Source organism: Podarcis muralis, chromosome 12, assembly GCF_964188315.1.
Source record: "Podarcis muralis chromosome 12, rPodMur119.hap1.1, whole genome shotgun sequence".
NCBI lineage: Eukaryota > Metazoa > Chordata > Lepidosauria > Squamata > Lacertidae > Podarcis > Podarcis muralis.
This window is the reverse complement of record NC_135666.1, coordinates 25,364,014-25,386,233: the sequence shown is the minus strand read 5'-3', so window position 1 is coordinate 25,386,233 and position 22,220 is coordinate 25,364,014. Positions and strand designations below refer to the sequence as shown.

At 44.1% G+C, this 22,220-nt stretch overlaps 1 protein-coding gene across 2 annotated transcripts in view; it reads right to left on the bottom strand.

Annotated features, from left to right (window-relative positions):
- ST8SIA6 (ST8 alpha-N-acetyl-neuraminide alpha-2,8-sialyltransferase 6) overlaps positions 1 to 22,220 on the bottom strand; it is a 45,228-nt gene that overhangs the window by 7,316 nt on the left and 15,692 nt on the right. Inside the window, exons 1-5 of one of the 2 annotated variants that reach the window (XM_077936894.1) lie at positions 12,433 to 12,521; positions 6,016 to 6,304; positions 2,376 to 2,520; positions 849 to 958; positions 161 to 253 (exon numbers count right to left, since the gene is read on the bottom strand). In XM_077936894.1, the coding sequence (XP_077793020.1) occupies positions 161 to 253; positions 849 to 958; positions 2,376 to 2,520; positions 6,016 to 6,188 (521 nt within the window). In that variant the 5' untranslated portion in view covers positions 6,189 to 6,304; positions 12,433 to 12,521. Of the gene's footprint in view, positions 1 to 160; positions 254 to 848; positions 959 to 2,375; positions 2,521 to 6,015; positions 6,305 to 12,432; positions 12,522 to 22,220 lie in introns of those variants that run through there. The other variant, XM_028750489.2, reaches the window with a different exon arrangement.

Below are 22,220 nucleotides of genomic sequence, written 5' to 3'. Positions count from 1 at the left end.
TTTCAATCTGCATTAGGCTGCCAGTTAAAAGGGAGCTTGGGACCGCTAACGAAGCAATTGCAATTCAGTGGCTGTAGTGGTGACATGCCGATGCGTTTCTCTAATGGAGAATCAAGCAATTAAACACGAGTCACACAAAGAACATTGCAGTCATACTCACTTCTGTGCTATGATGCTCGGGTTGACAGTCACAAGGTTTGTCTTGTTGCCAACATCTTGACTGATGCTTCCCATTGTTGGGGGAAGGTTACACCTGAAGTTTTACAAGAGCCATTTAGGAGCCACTTCAAACATCCCATTGTTATAGCATCCAGACATCTTTTAGACATGTCACTTGAGTCTGTTCCCTACAGCTGCAATCCTAGGCACAAGTAACTAGGAAGCAAGCACTATTGTCTGCAATGGGACTTTCAACATGCATCTGCTGTAAATATTGTACACACAGGGCCAGTCCAGCCATGAGGCAAGGTAAGGAGACTGCCTCAGGTGGCAGGATCCACAGGGACAGCAGATCCTGATGTAGATATTTACACACACACAACAGTGGCGGGGAGAGACAGGGCAGCAGGGTTTGCTGAAAGACCAGCATTTTTTCTCTACTGCCGTACTTCTTTTTTGCCCAAATTCTCTCTAGTGAAGAACAGGAGACCCCTCTTTCTGTGCATAGTAGCCATTCTCTTAACAAAAGCAAGTGGCCAGAAATTTGTCCTTTAGTAGAAATCATGCACTTCTGATAAAATGTCTGAGGCTTATGAAAATGGGCAAGAAAAACTGCAAAAATAAGGATGCCGGTGTCAGAGTGCCTATGTCCCTGTGCAAGCTATTGCACTCATCACAGAGTTTCTTACCTAAATACAAAGTCGGATTTATCAATTTCTGCTCCACAGCTGGAGTTCTTGAGGATCCCCCCATTTCCAACCACGGCACAGTTCTTGAATGGGTAATCCAGGGGCTGTGACTGAAAACAAAAACAACGGGTGCACTCTGTTCTTGCATAGCAGAACCAAGAGTTCATAGGTCCTGTGTCCACCACCACTAATTCTAATAATCTGCTATAAAAGTTATTTATTGAGCATTGGTCTGAAAATGATGAAGGAGCCTTCATAACCTGGGGACGCTGGAATCAGCCAGATATGCCTAGGAACACAGGGAGATCTCTTTATATAGGATCTGGCTGCTATTCCTTCTAACCCATTATTGTCTACATTGACAGTAGCTCTCCAGGGTTCCAGGCAGGGGTCTATCCCAACCCAACATGGGGATGCCATGGATTGGTCCTGGGTTCTTCTGCATGCAAAACAGATGCTCTACCACTGAACTATGGTTTCTTCCTGGGTCCTGATATCATCAGCTGAGACCCTTCTTCTTCAAGGGCCCCCGCAATCTGAGATGCAGAGGGTGGCTCCAAAGGAGATGTCCTCTTCTGTGGAATGTCCTTTCCAGAGAGGCTCACCTTGGTGCCTTTGTTAACATTCTTTAGGCACCAAGCAAAAAAGGTTTTAGGTCTTTTAAGTTCTACTTGGAATAGACCCATTGAAATTAATGAACCCAAGTTAGTCATGTTAATTAATCTCAGTGAATCTACCTTTTGAGCAGAACTGACTTTGAATACAACACATTGATTATACTTTTTAATTTCTATCTTAACTGGAGTGTTAGGGTGGTGGCTTTCAATTGTGTGGGGGGATCATTTCATGGCTCTCTGTATCCTATGACATTTGCCTTAAACTGTGTTAATTTCTGCTTTGACGTGGTTGTTTTGCTTTACTTTTTTTCTGTTGCTCTTGACTGGGCTTCTTTGGGAATTTTGGTTCTAATTGGCCCATCACCCACAGAACTCTGGCTATTGGGTTACTGATAAATGAAGAAAAAAAGAGGAATATTTAATAAGGCAAAAGTATTGAGGGACTCCACCACAGAGGTTTCCTGTAGATGCCCCACTTGATTTTTGAGTATTCATCTTGATTTGCTTGCATGGAGGTTAAACTATGCCAACTTTATTGATTGTTTATTCTGTTTTATTTGTGGAGAGCTTATATGGCACAGAGCATTCCTCCTGCTTTCATCCTGAGTTGCTTGTTGGGTACTAATGCACCTCCCAATTAATCATTCATTCACCCCACCCTTTCCAATGGATTTCCCCATCACTTTCCTAATCACAAAAAGTTGTTTTTTAAGTGATTTGATGCACTAAGGCAACAGATTGCTTTAATCCACTTTAATTACACAAACCTACATTTCTTGATATGTGCTTGAGTCCTTCTTGCAAAATACTGGATCTGGCAGCACCCACAGAATACCAAAGGATTGAAGGTGTGTGCGCCTTTTAGATTACATTTTTATGGCCATGAAACCATCCAAGGAACTCTTATTACCTCAGGCAGCATTCTGAATATATCCTCTGTGATGTGAATGGTTTTCTTGTTGTCCACTTCATAACTCATGTTGCTTCCCAGCGGGGTGTTATTTTGAGAAGCGATAAAGTTGTGAGCGGCATCGCAGCACGAGGCAAGCTCTGACCTGCACAACAACAATAAATAAATAAATGATCAGCATAATAAATGTTGTGGAGGCAGAAAAGAAACACACAACAAAACCAGCTTTATTACTCGTGGCCCCTGGCAGCACCCAGTGCATCTGATTGTAATAGAGGAGGGAAGAGGAGGGATGCAAGACCACGAACAGCTCTGCTGAGAAGCCAGGCTCCTCGCTCCATCACCTGTCACCTGGCAGAAGCCAGCCCAGGAGACTCCATTAAAGGAGGAAAGAAAAGGGGTGAGAAACCACCCCATCCATACAGAGGCACAGTTTTTTCTTTGAATTTTTCCATGCCAGATAGTCATCAGAAGAACTTGGAACAAAGAACTTGCCTCTGACTTTCCTTATTTCCTCCTTCCTTCCAATCCACTTTCCTTTTGTGTTGTATCCTTTTAGGCTCTAAGTCTGAGACTTTGCTTTTTTCCATTTTAGCTGATCAATGCAACTTCAAAGAAGCTCCCTTTAACTGATGGTCATCAGATTGTGAGGGGTCATTTATGCCTCCATTTGCCAAGTTGCTTTGGAAAACAGCAATCAGGTTTTTGATTGCTGTTCTGATCTAGTTTTTTGCAGGGGGGGGGGGGGAGGCAGCATCAGGCCAAAGGCAAAACCACTTGGAGGGAAGTGTGGAAAACCCCTCAGTTAAATGAAGGCACTCCTAACACTAGAGCATTTCTCCCTCTGCAGAAAAAGTTTGCATTCAAGGCTCTGTGGAAGTGCTTTGAATACAAAACTACTTCCCTGGAAAGAAAGAAAAAACTTCCATTTTTAAACTGAACATTTGTGTCCCCCACTCCCCGAGAAAGTGCTTGAATATGTAGGAAGTGCTTTGCATCCATGCTGCTTCCACCAGCTCTCTTGGCTGTCTGTTGCGCCAGCAATTTTATTTTTTAAAAATTTCATTCATGCTTTCACCAGCCCAGTCACTACCATGAAGAATATGGTGCAAAGCTGCCAATGTTAAGTCATGGCAGAAAAATATGAAGTTGAACCCATGAAGTTGACCATTTCGATGCAGCTCTAAGCTGAATTCCTGCTTTCCAAAGGTATTCTGGAGTGTTCACATGCAATCCAGAGAGAAGTTTAGGGCAGCACAGTGCACGTTTGGGCTTTCAAGATCTGAGCATCAAATGAAATGCTTTTGTGATGGATAACGTTCATTAGCAATGATGGTGCGCCCCTCTTCTTTATTGCCCCCAGCATAAAAGGGAATGCTTCAATATAATCAGAAACAGTCTAGCATAAAAGATTTCAGAACTAATAAGAAAAGAATTGTTTCTAATTAATGCTATGGTTTAGCTAATGTGATAAAACACAGTCAGGCAGTGCGATATTAATGCAACGCAACGCTGTGCCACGGAGGGAATAACAGAAGAGTAGTTTGAAATTATTCATTTTTCTTTCTTGAGAGATCAATAAACACAATAAAACTTGATGATGTTCTGCAGTAGACACATTCTCTTTTGGGGGAATCATATACAATGATTAAAAAGGTAAAGGTACCCCTGCCCGTACGGGCCAGTCTTGACAGACTCTAGGGTTGTGCGCCCATCTCACTCAAGAGGCCGGGGGCCAGCGCTGTCCGGAGACACTTCCGGGTCACGTGGCCAGCGTGACAAAGCTGCATCTGGCGAGCCAGCGCAGCACACGGAACGCCGTTTACCTTCCCGCTGGTAAGCGGTCCCTATTTATCTACTTGCACCGGGGGGTGCTTTCGAACTGCTAGGTTGGCAGGCGCTGGGACCGAGCAGCGGGAGCGCACCCCGCCGCGGGGATTCGAACCACCGACCTTTCGATCGGCAAGCCCTAGGCGCTGAAGCTTTTACCCACAGCGCCACCCGCGTCCCTATACAATGATTAAATTCAGTTAAATTCCCAGCAACTTAACCATCCTTGACATTGGACTTTGCATGAGATCATTATCGTTTATAATGCTTTATGAAACAAATAAGTTGGCTTTTCTAATCATTAAAATGTCCAAAGTCAAGCAAAATAAAATAACAGAACAGAAGAAACACTAAGGTTTAAAACAAACACAACTCATAAAACCAGTGACGGCAAAATTTTCATTAAAATAGATTCAGGCTGACAATGGCACCCTTATTAAACCAAAGGTTTTCACTGTTGGCAAACTCACAGGTTGTGTGAGGCAGGCTGCATCAGACCAGTTCTGATGTTTACAGAAAAAAAATGACATTATCTAATGAGCAAATATTTTCTGTGTACCCTAGAGCTATTCCTGCTGTTTTTGTAGACTGAGACTGAGCTCATCTGTCTTATCTCTCTTTCTTGCAGACAGATCCTATGGATCAGCTTCATATGTTGCAGCACAAATTTCAATTTGCTCCATGGCTATTGACGTGCAATTCTATTATTGTTAAGGCAGAGCTGCCTGATTCTGTCCTGCCAGGTGATGGTGCAGCTAGGTAGGTTTAGGCCCTGGACTCCATGGTCTTAATAGACAGTTAAAACAAGTTGCACAGCCATGTGTATTACTATAGATGTGAAGCACCTAAGCATGTAAGGTGGCATCGCTTTACATTGCAACCCAGGTATAGGCAAACTCGTCCCTCCAGATATTTTGGGACTACAACTCCCATCATCCCTAGCTAACAGGGCCAGTGGTCAGGGATGTCTGTTCCAACCTGTGTTCTGTGCATGCAGTGCTGTTTCCGTTCTGCTGCAGCTCAGTTTCTGACAAAGGCAACATTATTCTACACCATTAATTTCAGTTGAAAGGATAATTCATTTCAATGGATAGTAAATGCAATGCAAATGGAGGGACGGGACACACCTACAATTACATATAATTTACAGACTGAAAACAGCAACAGTGAATACTGAGCATATTTGTTGGATTGATTTTCATTCTGGATATGGGACAAATAAGGCAAAATGGACAATTTCAGCTTCTGTTTCCATTGGGATTCTCTGAAATCTCTAAAGCAGCAAATAAATATTTCTTTTGTCCTCCCAACACCACCATTCTGTACTTTACAACTGTTTCTACATTCCTGATACATTGGAGAGAGAAAAAAAGATCAAGCTAACCAAGTTTTTTAAAAATATATATATATGCAAATTTGCATTTTATTTTTTTTAAACTTGCTTAAATCACAGCACCATCATGACTACAGTTGACTTCCAATTAGCCTGATGCTTAAGCACATTTACCTGGGAATGAGCATCATTTTGCTGTAGGCATAATTTTAAAGTACAGTGGTACCTCACTTTACAGACACTTCAGGTTACAGACGCTTCAGGTTACAGACTCTGCTAACCCATAAATAGTACCTCAGGTTAAGAACTTTGCTTCAGGATGAGAACAGAAATAGTGCAGCAGTGGCGCAGCAGCAGCGGGAGGCCCCATTAGCTATAGTGGTACCTCAGGTTAAGAACAGTTTCAGGTTAAGAACGGACCTCCAGAATGAATTAAGTTCTTAACCCGAGCTACCACTGTAACAATAACAAAATCACCTGTAACCATGGATGTGCCTAGCTGGCCAGCCCCCCAAGTAAAGAAGAAGAAAGGGAAGAAGAGGAGACCAGCACCAGTCCCAGGGGGCTCTGGCACATCCATGCCAGCCAAAGTGATGTTGTGGGGTCTGTTTGCCACAGCCCTCATCACCTGCTGCTTTCTGGGCAGTCATTTGGGTCCCCTGTCCTGGGGCTCAAGGTCCAGCCTTCGCTGCCTCCCTGCTTCTGGGCTGAAGCACACAACTGAAATGTGTCCAGTCTGTAGCACAGAATGTATTCTGAAATAAAGCTTAAAATACAGGCAGTGAAAAGGAAGAACACACGTAACAATGCAATATTTATCCCACTTACTTCAAGGAAAACCGCTGATTACAGCGAAGACAACAAAGGATCTTGTGGCACCTTAAACGTAAAGGGATCCCTGACCAGTAGGTCCAGTTGCAGACGACTCTGGGGTTGTGGCGCTCATCTTGCTTTACTGGTTGAGGGAGCCGGCGTACAGCTTCCGGGTCATGTGGCCACCATGGCTAAGCCGCTTCTGGTGAACCAGAGCAGCGCACAGAAACGCTGTTTACCTTCCCGCTGGAGCAGTACCTATTTATCTACTTGCACTTTGATGTGCTTTTGAACTGCTAGGTTGGCAGGAGCAGGGACCGAACAATGGGAGCTCACCCCGTCGTGTGGCACCTTAAAGACTAACAAATTCATTGTGGCATAAAGCTTGTGGCTTATGACGACTTACACCTTAATGAATTTGTCAGTCTTTAAAGTGTCAAAAGAAGACTCTCTGTTGTTGTTTTTTGCTGCAAGAGGTTAACACCCCCTGGAAATCATTTCACTAATTACAGCCCTCAGTATAAGCTTGTGGGACAATTAGAGTAATTCAGCCTTAGGGGAAGCTTGCTCACCAGCAGCTATATAAATGACAGCCATACCATCTTTTAAGAAAGAATTGGGGTTCCTTGCTTGTTGCACTTGCTCAGCAAGTTTGCCCAGGCAAACGGTCTCTCAAACATTTATTAATCCGCTGCTGTTTAGAAGCTTGCTTCTAATGACATGTTATGCACGGCTCTGCTGCTGCATTCAATCGACTAAGAAGGTCTTTAAGCAGAAATTCAGGCTCATTAGATTCAAAATGATGGAGAACCATGGCTTTGGGAGTTACCTATAATCCAATGCTTAAAAAAAAATATGGCAGTAACCAGCAGTCATGGTGACTTCTAGATGGGCAATTCGGCTCCAGGGACCATGCATTTGCTGCATAAGACGCACAGACATTTCCCCTTACTTTTTAGGAGGAAAAAAGTGTGTCTTATGGAGCGAAAAATACGGTACTTTCCTCCTGCTGCTTTTTTTGTTTGATGTGCATCAAGTTCTGCCCTCAACCTTTCCTTCCTGTTTCAACAGTTGCTTTAGCTTAGAATCAAAACGGCCCTGTATTTAGGGCAGAAACAGACACCAAAAATGTAGGTTAATTAGTATGTCGTGTGGTTCACTGAGCAGCCAGAGAGAATTGATTTGTGACTGTGCTCTGTGATTGACATTTTCCCCTGTTTCAAACTTTTGGTTTTAAATTATGTGTCAGGGAACATTTGCTGTTGATGGATGTGTCAAGCCCTCTCTGCGTGATCACCACTTCAAGCTGCTCATTAATTAAATATTGGTCTTCTTGCATGTTCGATACAGTGCCAATAATAGATGGGAATGTGTGACAGGCTTCAAGAAAGCAAGTCACTAACATGGTAATTATAGCAGTGTAAGACCTTTACACCCTGTTAATATTTAGAAGGAAATGTGAATAGCTTTGATTTCTTCTACTTCCAAGTTTTATCTTCAGGTCTGTATTTATGAACTTGCTACAGATGTGTCATGGCTGTCCTCCTTAGCCTGTTTAGATCCAATATAAACTCAGCCCATTGTGTTCATGGTTTTCCCCCCCTGCTACGCATGGGAGTGCAGATCCCACACTGATGCAAATATCTGCACGCATTGATACCTCTTACCTAATGTAATGACACACTGCCAGAAAACACTGACAGAGCTGCTTGCTGGTGGCTTTACCTGTGCCTGGCAACAAGTATTGCTGATCAACATGCAAAGCCCAAGGTCTGTCCTTATCATATGCTGAGCAATGAGACAATGAATAATATGAATTAACAAAAGCTGACTGGCATGCAGTTTGCTTCTTTATATTTCAATGTTTGTCATTTCCTTACTTCCTCCCAGCTGCCCAGTGGGCACAACACTTGCCCCACCCCCGGGCACCAGCAACCCACGCTATGCCACTTGCTTTCTCCGCTTTTCAACAACACTTGAAGGACCAATTCACCCTCTTTCCTGGAGTCAGTTTGCAAAGCCAGCGTCAGGCTTAGGGATGGCTCATCTGCACATGGTCTATATACCATGGATAGGGTGTTGGAAGTACAACAGGAGAGATCATTCAGTTAGTAAACTAAGGGTTAATTCTGTCAACAGTCAGCCAACTGGTGTGTGTGTTGCTGCCACCTAGATCAGACCACTTCAAGTAAGTCATGCCTTGATTGGCTGTATAGTTCGGACAGTTTCTCCCCTTGCATGTTTTCCTGCTATGAACAACTCCTGACCTAAGAAAGACCAAACCCCTCTGTTTATATCTCCTTGTGTTATACATTGTTCTTTACTCAATAAAGTTTTATCCATTTCTTTTCTGCCTGTACTCTGTCTGCATTATTCAAACGATTCCACTAACATGGGGGACCTTGGGCCACATCACCTATACCGAAACCATATTTTACCAGCTCTGCATTCTCAAGTGCTTTTGCTTGACCAAAAGGTGTCTTTTAACTGTGAGAATGCCTCTTGCTTGCTTGCCTGGATGGAGAGAGATAAATGTGTGCACAGGAACCAGCTCCTAGGGGCCAAGGTCCCTTCTCCCCCTCAATAAAATATTTGAGGGTCCCCCCAAAATTGATGGGCATTGGCATTTAAATGGTGTGCGCATGCCATGTCTTGAGATTGATTATACAGGGCACGGCTGTCTTGAATTCCCCCAATATTTTACTCAAGTTGGCACTCCTGTGTACATGTGTGGAAACCTCTGACGTCTGCTTGGCTGGAACGTAGCCTACTGTAGAAGAGGTTGGAATCAGTTGCCTCGCTCACTTTTGTTTCTGACCACCCCCAGAGCTGGCATGTGGCCACCTCTGTAAGTTTGTCCCCAAGAGAATGCTCCCCACCTCTGGTCTATCTACACAAAAGCCTGCAAGTGTCAGCCAAAAACCTACAGTTGACTTCCAGATGAAAGCCAGGCGCCTGCTGTGCACATCATATTGCATGTGTGAAATTACGCTTGGTTGGAGCATCCTTGCACAGACAGTAAGAGGCAGCAAATGACCTGGATTGCCATTTCCAAGTATCATCTCCGCTGGCTCAGTGCCTATGTGCTGAGAAGCCAGAAGAAATGAGAAGAGTCTCAGTTATGCCACAGCTGTAAGGAGAGCAACTGAGCAGAATCCTATGGGCATCTACTGAGAGCCAGTGTGGTGTAGTGGTTAAGAGCAGTAGTCTCGTAAGCTGGGGAACCGGGTTCGCGTCTCCGCTCCTCCACATGTAGCTGCTGGGTGACCTTGGGCTAGTCACACTTCTTTGAAGTCTCTCAGCCCCACTCACCTCACAGAGTGTTTGTTGTGGGGGAGGAAGGGAAAGGAGAATGTTAGCCGCTTTGAGATTCCTTAAAGGGAGTGAAAGGTGGGATATCAAATCCAAACTCCTCTTCTTCTTCTTCTACTCAAAGTGAGATCTATTCTTTCAATAGGACTTACTCCTAAGCATGTAGAAGACAAGGGTCACGATGAGCCTCCTCTAAGCAGCAGTTTCCTTTTCAAGACATTTCCATAGCGGAAACAGACTCCCCAAGAATGTTGGCACCCCAGATGGTTGGTTGATCTACTTCTCTAATGGGGGCACAGAGACATCAATCCACAACATGTGTGTCTTCACAATTACTGAGAAATTCAGGGGATGTAGTCGGTTCTAACAGGCGAAGCCTGTTTTCTCAGATGTATTAAAAGATCAGAACTCTTGCCAGCCTCTGATGTGTTGTCAAAGCAAGATCTCTGTGAAATTTTAATATCCTGTTTCTGAAAAGTGCAAAAAGGAGAAGATATCGGGCGGGGGCGGGGGGAGTTACATGAAAACAGGCACTTGTTAAAGAAACATTTCTCCCTCAGAACCCAGTTGGTTATGTATGCAGAAACAAAAAGTCACCCTGCCTCATTCTATTAGAGGAAAAGCAGACCAAAAACAAAAGCCTTAGATTCTGCCTCATTTTCTTAATTATCTTCCAGTTGCAGAACCTATAGTTTGAGTTTATATTTAAAAGCACATTAAAAATAAGTAAATCTGTGGGTTGTTTTTGAAAAGCAGCTAATTGGTAACCTTCTACAAAGATAATGTCACTGCTGCTGCATGCGAGTTATAATGAAATAGCTTTTCAATCTGTTTATCGGGTACTGTTTAAAATTAGCTCCCATTGCTCATTGCCACACATCTGCATCAAGAGTTTAGCGGCATGACCCAAAGCCCTTCAAACTCAGGTATTTGTCCCAGTAACTTCAGACTTCAGTGCAGCTTAGAGCATTAACCACAGGGCATTGCCTTCCCTCGCAAGCTGGCGCCTCTGGCATGCCCAGTTCTCGTTCAGCTGCTTTGCAGAGTTTCTCCCACCCCAAAGTGTTAAGAACATAAGACCCTGCTGGATCAGGCCCACGGCCCATCTAGTGAAGCATCCTGTTCTCTCAGTGGCCAACCAGATGTCTGTGGGAAACCAGCAAGCAAGACCCAAACGCAATAAGAACACCCCTTCCTGTGGTTTCCAGCAAATGACATTAAGTAGCATTGGGGACTCTGACCATGGAAGCAGAACTGTTTAATTATTATTTGCTGAGGTTTAATTTTACTGTTTACTATTAGATTCGGATGGATTGTTGAATGTTGCTTTGTTTGATATAAGTTGCTTATTTTAAAGTTTTTGTGACTTTTATATTGGATCAGATTGATACTATTAATGTTTGATGTTTATGCTTTAATATGCTTTTTATTAGTTTTCTTACTTAGCAAACAAACACAATAAATGTATGTGTTTGTTGTTATTATTTTATTATTGTGGTTAATTTATGATGTTTGATATTTTATGATGTTTTTTATGTCTTGGAAGCTGCCCAGAGTGGCTTAGGGAACCCAGCCAGATGGGTGGGGTATAAATGAATTATTATTATTATTATTATTATTATTATTATTATTATTATTATTATTATCTCATTGATCATTCTGGTCACCCTTTTCTGAACCCCAAAGTCCTACTTCCTCTATAAAGATGGTTCTGTTCTTCTGCAAACAGTTTGTTGTTGTTTAGTCATGTCCGACTCTTCATGACCCCATGGACCAGAGCATGCCAGGCACTCGTCTTCCACTGCCTCCCGCAGTTTGGTCCAACTCATGCTGGTAGTTTTGAGAACACTGTCCAACCATCTCGTCCTCTGTCGTCCCCTTCTCCTTGTGCCCTCCATCTTTCCCAACATCAGGGTCTTTTCCAGGAAGTCTTCTCTTCTCATGAGGTGGCCAAAGTATTGGAGCCTCAGCTTCGGGATCTGTCCTTCCAGTCTGCTGATACTTTCCTACTGCACTGTACTGGGGTGTGCTTCTCCCCCCACCCCCTGGCTACATAAGGACCACCACTCAGAGAACTAAGATCTTTGTTAGTGTGTATCAGATGTGTCCCAGCAATTCAATATGGGGCCTCTGAGGTTTTCCACAGCAGTAATCTTCTCATCAGCAAAGAACATGCTCTTTAAGGATTTGATAATTATGCTAGTTAACAGCTGCTAGAATAATAATTGCAAAGCGTCGGAAGACTTCTCTTCTTAATCTCCTTGGATTCTGGTATCGGGAACGATGTCAAATTGCTTTAATGGAAAACTTCGCCCACAAGGTTAAAGTGCAAAGGCATGGGTGGAAGACAGATACATTTCCTATGGTTGTCCACAAATCTACGGAATCTGTGTCATTGTTGAAAGGCACATGCCACCCATTCTCTATACATAAAGAATGAACACTGCTTTTGAACCCACTGATATAGCTTGGGTTAATTCTGCTATGCATTTCTTTATATAGTGTATTTCACTATTTATTTTATATCCTACCCTCCCTCCCAGGACAGCAAGGTAGACAAAGCAGTATTTCTATTCATTTCTTCAGCTTTTGCACTGCTGAAAATTGCCCTAATATAGCATTCTATTCCCAAAGCAGCAAGAAGCAGACAACTGTATGTTCTGTACAATGGATGTAAAAAAACCCATGATTTTGATTATCTCAGTATATCACATTTTCATAGACAGATCTCCTGCAGACAGTTTTGTAGAATTAAGGGAACAAACTTACCTGAATCTGGCATACTCTTGTGGCTTCTTCTTCCAGGTACAATTCTGTAGTTTCCCAACTATCTGCAGATAATAGTCTTCAGAATATCTGAAAAGATTGAAATAAAAAGAGACATGAATGTGTATCAAAAGCATAATTTTTTTGCCCTTTGATACATGGTGTGGCATAGACCACATCTGTGCCATGCATTTTTAGCATCCTTATAGCATTTTAATAGCCATGTCTCCCCCCCCAAAGAATCCTGGGAACTGTAGTTTGTAAAGGGTGTTGAGAATTGTTAGCAGCAACAATTCCCACAGAGGTTTAACAATCAATCCCTCTTCCCAGGGAAACATAGATGAAAAGCGGCTTCTTGATCTCAGAAACAAATATGTAAATGTTGGTTAAAAATCCATGCTGCTTTGAATGGCGCAGTTACAGATGGGTAGCCGTGTTGGTCTGCCATAGTCAAAACAAAAAAAAAATTCCTTCCAGTAGCACCTATCTGAAGAAGTGTGCATGCACACGAAAGCTCATACCAAGAACTAACTTAGTTGGTCTTTAAGGTGCTACTGGAAGGAATTTTTTTTTTGTTTTGAATGGCGCAGTTCGCCATCTTGATTCCAAATGGCAGTCAATTCTATCTAAGCATAGATGAAAACCTGCTCCTTGATCTCAGGAATAATAATGTAAAATTTGGATATATGGTATCTGAAGAGGTGTCCAGATGTGTAGAAATCAGACAGACAAACCACTTTCCAAAATACACAGCAGAAGATGAGCAATGATTTTGAGCAGGCAGGTAAAAGGTCAGCAAGTGATGTGAGCTCTTCCAGCTGGGCGTTTCCAGCTGAGCAACACGGACATTGCTCCACAGATCTCCACAGTATAATGGAATTGCTTCTGAAGAAAAAACCTGGCAGCCCTACTTGAAACAGCCTCTCTGAAACACACATCTCTTCCCATTTGTGCCACAGATAATCTCCTCCTTGTTGAACCAGGTTTTTAAACATTTATGATGTTTGGAGAGACAGGCAAGCCTTGTGAAGCAACATTCCGCCCTGCGCTGCCTTGAATGTTCATTTATTTATTTCTTGGGCTCTTTCAACAGCTTCCCTTTTGTGTTCAAGGCTGTTCAATATTTTTGTTGCAAAAATGAATGTTTGTCTGCCGAGACGCATTCTAAGCAGAACACCACATTCAGATGCAATGAGCCTCAGTGGCAAAGGCCTCACAAAGATGCAAGCCCTTGAAATGTTTCACCCCTTGATAAAGCATCTTGCAAACAAGACTTCATTCAGCTTTGAAAAACAAATATTTTGTGTGTTTGCTGCCAGTGCTAATTCCGTTTGTGCCTTGAAAGTGCAGCCATATTGAGTTCAGTGGCGCTTACTTCCAAGTGGGTACATACCCTCCAATATTTCTCCGATGAAAATAGGAATGTCCTATTCAATCATCATCACCATCAGCATCATCGTTTTATTATTTATACCCTGCCCATTTGACTTGGTTGCCCTATCCACTCTGGGCGGCTTTCAACATATATAAAAACAAAATTAGTCATTAATTTTTTAAACAAGTTCCCTATACAGGGCTGCCTTCAGATGTCTTCTAAAGGTTGTAATCTACTTATCTCCTTGGCTTGGGAGGGTTGCATAACTCCATACTCTCCAACATTTTTTTGATAAAAATAACTTATTTTCATTGCACCCCTTCCAAAAATAGTGCAGGGTCCTGGTTTCGCAGCTCTAAAATAGGAGAGAAACATTGGTATACCTGGGGAGGTTCACACATCTTTCCCTATCCCAGCTCCCTGATTTCAGCAGCTTCCTTTGATTGGGATTAAGGGAAAGATCCATTTAAAAAGAAATGGGGGAAGGGACCAAGAAAAGCTGGACTCCTGAATACATATACTGTAAGTTGTCTAAGTTGGACCTGTGTACATTTTTCAAAGTAAGGGTGTGTGCAATCTTATGCCCCAACAACTCTGTCCGGGGACTCAATGCGAGGGGACCACCAGGAATCACTCACTGCTGGAGCAACTCTGCTGGCTAGCAATAAATAGCATGGGGGATTTCAAGAGCAGAGTGAGACCCCTCAGATCCCACTCACAAACACTCTGGCAATTATCATGTTAAAGTTCCCATCCTTGGCGACTCCTCCAAACGACCACTGTTCTCTGCCACACCAGCTACACAGCCAGGATGAAGCAAGTGTCTCCTACCAACTGGAGCCAATAATGGAACACGTACAGCAGAACATCAGCCCCAGAGAACCATCATTGAGATGGTGACAATTTCATGCACGAATCACTTCCTGTGAAACACCCTGAAGCAAAACCTAAATAATAAACCATATATATTCATTCACTCATTCATAGGCCAATACAGATAATATTTTCTTTTTTAAAAAATCTTCACTGATAGTTAAAAGGTAAAGGACCCTTGGAAGTTTAAGTCCAGTCAAAGGTGACTATGGGGTTGCGGTGCTCATCTCACTTTTCAGGCCGAGGGAGCCGGTGTTTATTCACAGACAGCTTTCCAGGTCATGTGGCCAGCAGGACTAAACCACTTCTGGCACAACGGAACACTGTGACGGAAACCAGAGTGCATGGAAACTCTGTTTACCTTCCTGCCGCAGCAGTACCTATTTATCTACTTGCACTGGCGTGCTTTCAAACTGCTAGGTTGGCAGGAGCTGGGACAGAGCAACAGGAGCTCACTCCATTGTGGGGAATTCAACCTCCAACCGTCTGATTGGCAAGCCCAAGGGGCTCAGTGGTTTAGAGATAAGGCTCGTTGGAAGGGATAGTCTTCAATAGGGACTGAAGAGACCATGGAGATGGCACCTGCCTGATATATCATGAGAGGGAGTTCCGGAGGGTGGGTGCTGTCACATTCAAGGCCCAGTTCCTACATTACATGGAAAGGGTTTTCCTGATGAGATGGGATCTGCAGGAGTACAGTGATCGGCTGGGTATGTAAAGGGTGAGATCATCTGAGATGACAGGACAGGTGGCTGCTCTCTCTGCCTTGAAGGTCAGGCACCCTTACAGCACATATAAAGATAGCAGGTCATGCAGCCTTAAAGCCAAGAAGCGAGGGACTCTGCTGAATAGTTTTCTTTCTTCTTTTTGTAAAAGGGACACTTAGGAAAAGAGAGACCCAGAACAAACAGGATGAGCAGAACAGAATTGTTCTTAAAATAAACATTTCAGAGTAATAGACATTGACACATTGTAGCTGATAGACACATCCGAAGAAGATTTCTTAGAACAACCCCCCTCCCCCCAGTCATTCCAACTTAGCTGATTTTACTAAGCAACCACTTACATTAAAAGTATGGTTATATTAGCTGCAGGCTGCAGTTCAGCCAGAGAGAGACAGAGAGAGAATTAGTTGGCTGTGGGGAAAACCGCTTGACAGTTCCATTCTTTGATGCTGAATATCATCATATACCACAAAATAATTTCACTTAGAAGATTGAGGCCTAAGGGGGAAATCTTGATAAATTAAGGGGAAAGACTATAAAGCTGATACAACAGATAGGACACTGTGAGTGTGTGTGACTTGGGGCAATTATGCTGTCGAGGGGAAACTCCTGCACGGTTCTAAAAGCAGACTTCTGCCTCAGGACATCAGCAAGCTGGAGATCACAAAATGAGAACAACTGTCAGATTCTGGAAGAGATGTCATTGGACTGGCAACATATTAAAAAGCCACAGAACCAATGTCTAGCTCTGAAGCACATCAAAGCACTCCATTTAGACGCCAGCTCAATGGTCACATGAAGGACCTACTGAGAGAGAGAGAGAGAGAGACTAGTATAATACATGTATGTTTGTGGACTGCTCCAGGGACTCCATGGGGGGCTGTAAGGCAGGGTATAAATAAATCTAATAAATAAGCAAATTTATTCTCTGTGAGGGAATAGATCCTGAAGAATAGAACTCAGAAGATGGATTATACCATCTCATGCTCAAGTAGAACATGATATGGATAACAGAGATTAATCGAAAAAGGTTTTTGAAGATTCTTGTTTAGTGTGGAAGTTGGACAGCTTCAGAATCCTTCCAACTATGTAGAAGTATCTGGCATGGTCACACTGTCCATTACGTTTAGTGCGGGGATACACAGCAGTACCTTGATTGTTGAGCTTAATCCTTTCCAGGAGTTTGACTCCCGGAACTGTTCGAAAACCAAGGTGCGGCTTCCGATTGGCTGCAGGAGATTCCTACACTCAATCGGAAGCAGTGGTACCTCTGGTTGCAAACGGGATCTGTTCCGGAGGCCTGTTCGCAACATGAAAAGAGCGCAACCTGCAGCAGCGTATCTGTGCACATGTGGGTTGCGATTCGCCACTTCTGCGCATGCGTGTGATGTCATTTTGTGCTACTGCGCATGCACAAGCGACCCTTAAGTAACCCTTTCCGGTACTTCCGGGTTGCCACGGGACATAACCTGAAAGAACGTAACGTGAAGCGGACTTAACATGAGGTATGACTGTACAACTGCATAGACTAGGGAGCAGACATTAGCTCAGTGTTGGAGAACATAATTTGTCTCTTATCCCTTGTTACTTTCCTTGCCCCCACCCCCCGTTTACTCCCTGACTCTCTGTTTCCTCCTCCATTTCCTCCTCCATGCTCACTCACACATTCCCACTCCTTTCTCCATTCCAGCTCGTCTCAGTCTCTCTTCTTCATTCTTCTTCCTTCTTCCTAGCTTCCAACTCATCCACACACTCTCTGCTGCTGCTGCTGCTGCTGTCCTTTTTGATCCCACTTCTCTTCCCATATGTCAGTTGGCCTGCTCCTGTTTCCCCTTCTCTTTCTCAGTGGCTGGGACCCACATCAAAGGCATCTCTTGACCCCACCTGTATCCTCCACCAGGCTGAATCATCAGTACCTTCTTCCCACTTCATCCCTTTCTGTCACCTTCCAGCTGCATCACCCCAACGTCTCCTCACACATGATTTTATAGCAACATCAACTCTTGAAAGAAACTTAAGTTCAGAAGGGCAACTGGAGCCCTTGAGCAACAAATCTCTCACCCTGAAGATGCTAACTGGAGATAGAAGCGTGATAACCTTGACACTGTTCTGTTCCCTCTCAACACTTTCTATCCCAATCCCTCCAAGTCCCATTTATCCTGAGGTTTAGAAGTGATTATCAGCACCATTCCTGCTTCTGCACAGACTCCTCGTCCTCAGCAATAGTCCTTGGTTGAGTCATCGTCCCTTCTGTGATGCAAAAGTTGAATAAAAGGAATTAAGAGATCAAAGCTTCTTGCAACAACAGATGCAGCAGCACCCACTTAAAATTTACTTACCGTATTTTTCGCTCTATAACACGCAGTTTTTTCCTCCTAGAAAGTAAGGGGAAATGTCTGTGCGTGTTATGGAGCGAATGCCTACGGATGGCAGGGGAATCCGCTGCAGTTGTGAGCAGTCCGTGGCTCTCTTTGAAACTGCAAAGCGGGTGTAAGCGGCTCCTGTCAGCGAGCGGAGCCGGGGAGGAGGGAAAAAAGCAGAGCGGCGCTGGCTGTTTTAAAACAACCCGTGCTCTCTGTCCCTCTCTCCTCACTGAGCTGCTACGTAGCAGCAAAACGTTTCAGCCAGCCTAGCCGAGGAGGGAAAAAAGCAGAGCGACGCTGGCTGCTTAAAAACAACCCGTGCTCTCTGTCCCTCTCTCCCCACTGAGCTGCTAAGTAGCAGCGAAACGTTTCAGCCAGCCTAGCCGAGGAGGGAAAAAAGCAGAGCGGCGCTGGCTGTTTTAAAACAACCCGTGCTCTCTGTCCCTCTCTCCTCACTGAGCTGCTACGTAGCAGCAAAACGTTTCAGCCAGCCTAGCCGAGGAGGGAAAAAAGCAGAGCGACGCTGGCTGCTTAAAAACAACCCGTGCTCTCTGTCCCTCTCTCCCCACTGAGCTGCTAAGTAGCAGCAAAACGTTTCAGCCAGCCTAGCCGAGGAGGGGAAAAAGCAGAGCGACGCTGGCTGCTTAAAAACAACCCGTGCTCTCTGTCCCTCTCTCCCCACTGAGCTGCTAAGTAGCAGCAAAACGTTTCAGCCAGCCTAGCCGAGGAGGGAAAAAAGCAGAGCGACGCTGGCTGTTTTAAAACAACCCGTGCTCTCTGTCCCTCTCTCCTCACTGAGCTGCTACGTAGCAGCAAAACGTTTCAGCCAGCCTAGCTGAGGAGGGAAAAAAGCAGAGCGGCGCTGGCTGCTTTAAAACAACCCCGTGCTCTCTGTCCCTGCCTGCAGTTTTTTGCTGTCCGATTTTGGATCAGCCACTGTAGGGGCTGTGTGTGTGTGAGTGTGTGCTTGAGCTATCGTTCTCCTCCTCCTGCTTCCTGTTCTCTCTCACAGCGCCCCAGCGCTCTCCTGCGACTTTAGGATTGATACTGTGTGTGTGTGTGTGATCGTTCTCCTTCTCTTGCTTCCCACTCCCAGCCCCTACGCTCTCCTGCGACTATAGGATTGATACTGTGTGTGTGTGTGAGAGAGAGAGAGGGAGGGGGGGGGATCGTTCTCCTTCTCTTGCTTCCCACTCCCAGCGCCCCTGCCTCTCCTGTGACTTTAGGATTGATACTCCGTGTGTCTGTGTGTGTGAGAGGGATTGTTCTCCTCCTCCTGCTTCCTGTTCACTCCCCCAGCGCCCCTGCGACTTTAGGGCGACTTTAGCATGGATCCACATGGATCCTCAGGATTTTTGCATTGGGCTACCCCAAACTCACCGTCAGATCACATGTCTGTGGCCACAGCATGAACCACAAAAATCATACATCCACTGTTTTGTTTAGAATATTTTTTTCTTGTTTTCCTCCTTTAAAAACTACATGCGTGTTATGGTCTGGTGCGTGTTATAGAGCGAAAAATACGGTACTTTTACCCAACTTCTAATAATTAGTTTTTAATTAAAGATTTTCTTGTGCAACAAACACACAAAATAAAACTAAACTTAAAAAGTACATATATAGTGTTTCCACTTTCCATTCATAGAATCTTTTTCACAGTTTGTTTGCTTTCAGTTTGAGACACTGTAGTCATATACATAGTGCAGTTGGGGGGGAAGAGAGGAGAGAGAGGGGGGATAACAATATTTCATTCTATTGCAAAGTCTTTGTTCAGAGTTTTTGTATCAGCATCACGTGGGTAGGTCCTTTATTTAAATATTTATTTATTTTTGTGGGCATTGCAAGAGATTGGAGGGTCCAGAGTTTGGTTGGTTGCATTCCGTTGGTTGCAGTGTAGTTTGGTTGTATGGACGTGGGTGGCGCTGTGGGACATGGGTGGCGCTGTGGGTTAAAGCCTCAACGCCTAGGACTTGCCGATCAAAAGGTCAGCGGTTCGAATCCCCGTGGCGGGGTGCGCTCCCGTCGTTCGGTCCCAGCGCCTGCCAACCTAGCAGTTCGAAAGCACCGCCGGGTGCAAGTAGATAAATAGGGACCGCTTACCAGCGGGAAGGTAAACGGCGTTCCGTGTGCTGCGCTGGCTCGCCAGATGCAGCTTTGTCACGCTGGCCACGTGACCCGGAAGTGTCTGCGGACAGCGCTGGCTCCCGGCCTATAGAGTGAGATGAGCGCACAACCCTAGAGTCTGGCAAGACTGGCCCGAACGGGCAGGGGTACCTTTACCTTTACTTGGTTGTATGTGTGTGGGGTGAGTGTGTTGAGTCAGGTTAGCCATATTGATTTGCATGCTGTTGGTGGGGAGGATAAATCATAGTCTTCTTGTGCTGTATGTATAATGAAGGGGATGCACACCAGGGTGAAGGCATCCTCCATTGCTTGCCCCCATGCTAGTGAACCAACAATTTTTTTACCCAACTTTTGAGTCAACAGAGGCTTCCAAACTGGCTGTTTATCTGTAGCCAGTGGCAGGTGGTGGAGAAAACAGATCCTAATGTGAAATAAACAAGATACCTTTAAGTATTGTATTGCTTTAGAAGTTTTACTGTCAATCCACAAAGCCCCTCAAATTGGGCAGGACTGAGAGTTTCGCAAGGTTTTATTGAGGTTGTGTTAGAATCAAACATTAACTGCGTGCTGCGCCGCACAATGCCCATTCAATACCAGTTAAACAAAAAAGGGAAAAAGTCTTCAATCTCCTACCTTTCATTTTTGAACATGAAATAGCTCTGCTTGGGTCTCTAAGTGCCTATTTGTTTCTCAAGGAGACTTCAGAGCCTTTATTGACAGCTTTTGCAGAAGGAGATAAGCATTTCAGTTTACAGCACTTTTTGAAACGTCTTCATTCTGTCTCCATTGATTTTTTTAAAAAAAAAAATAATTCATGTTTTGAACAGCCAGGGCAGTCATTTTTGTTTGTTATTTTTGTAATTATTTAAGACAGCTATTCTTTCTTTCTTTCTTTCTTTCTTTCTTTCTTTCTTACTTATAAGATGACAATCATTTATCCCATCAGTGCTCATGAGATTACAAACATATTCAAAATGCAACCCAATACGAACTGGGTGTTTCAAGTGGAGTGTTTTGCTTCAAATGTGGGTAGATGATACATACATCCAGGACCAACGTCTCCAGATGCAGCCTGCAGAAAATGGTGCACAAGGGTGAACAGCAGGCGACAATCCTATAGCCATAATGGAGGGAAATAGAACGAAACCATGTAGCTAAACAACTTAAAGGTCATCAAAACTGATCTGCTAATCAGACATTTAAATCAATGGAAATTCCAATTACGTTGGCAAGGATCTACTAGAAGGACACACAATGAATTCAGATAATGAGGAGACGTGTATGAACAAACATAAAATGAAGAGGCTTAGTGAAAAAGCCTATACTTTGCATGGATAATTTCCCATGTTCAATCCCTGGAATTTCCAGCTGAAAAGAGTTCAATTAGCTGGGCTAGCAAAGACCTCTTTGCAGTACACTCCCTGCCAATAAGTCTAGACAGGGCTGTCTGATTAGTGGTCTAATTCAGTATATGGCAGTTTCTTACGGTCTTACATAATTTCAACAATTGATCTGGTGAAGGGATGGTGAGGTGACCTCTGGTGAACTCCAGTCTCCATTTTGATTTTTGAGCCCCGAGTAGCCTACATAATGGGGGCAAAACACAATATGTATCTTGCCTAATAGCTGTCGAAAGTCATATCCTCCATCAATTGGCCTAGTCTTGCCAGTGCGTGGCTGCTTTCTACAAAGGGAGAGGCCTAACCATGTCAGTGTTGGGCACTCCTGCATACACACATCTCTTTTCAGCAAGGCGTTCATGACCTTGCATTGCCTTTCCTCAACTCTCCCTATAATAAAGCTGTGGCCAAAGTTTAGCATTTCCCATCTTGCCCAGCTGTTGTCATTCATTTATCCATGCCATTTCATCCAAGAAGCTCAAGGTGGTGTACAATGGTCTCCCCTCCTCATTTTATTCTCAGAAAAACTCTATGAGGTAGATTAGGCTGAGAGGCAGTGAGTGGTCCAAGGTGACTGACCCAAGGTCACCCAGTGAGTTGAGTGGAGATTCAGATCCCAATCTCCCAGTCTGGCTCTCTCACCTTTACATCACACTGGCTCTCTAATGGGCTTGGGTAAGCTGAGTGACTTGCTTGCAAATTCAGTTGCCTTAAGGAGTCACAGAAGCCTTCAAGGAGGAACTAAGTAGCTCTGAGATAGAGATGATGGGGACAGCACACAGCTGCACGCCACAATGTGGAGAGTGGAGATATCACTTTCCCAACCTGCATATGTTACAAACTCATTCGGAAGCAGGTGTCTCCTTAATGACCTTGGAATCTGCGGATAACAGACAGTTCCTACATATATTGATGCCAGAGATTGAACCCG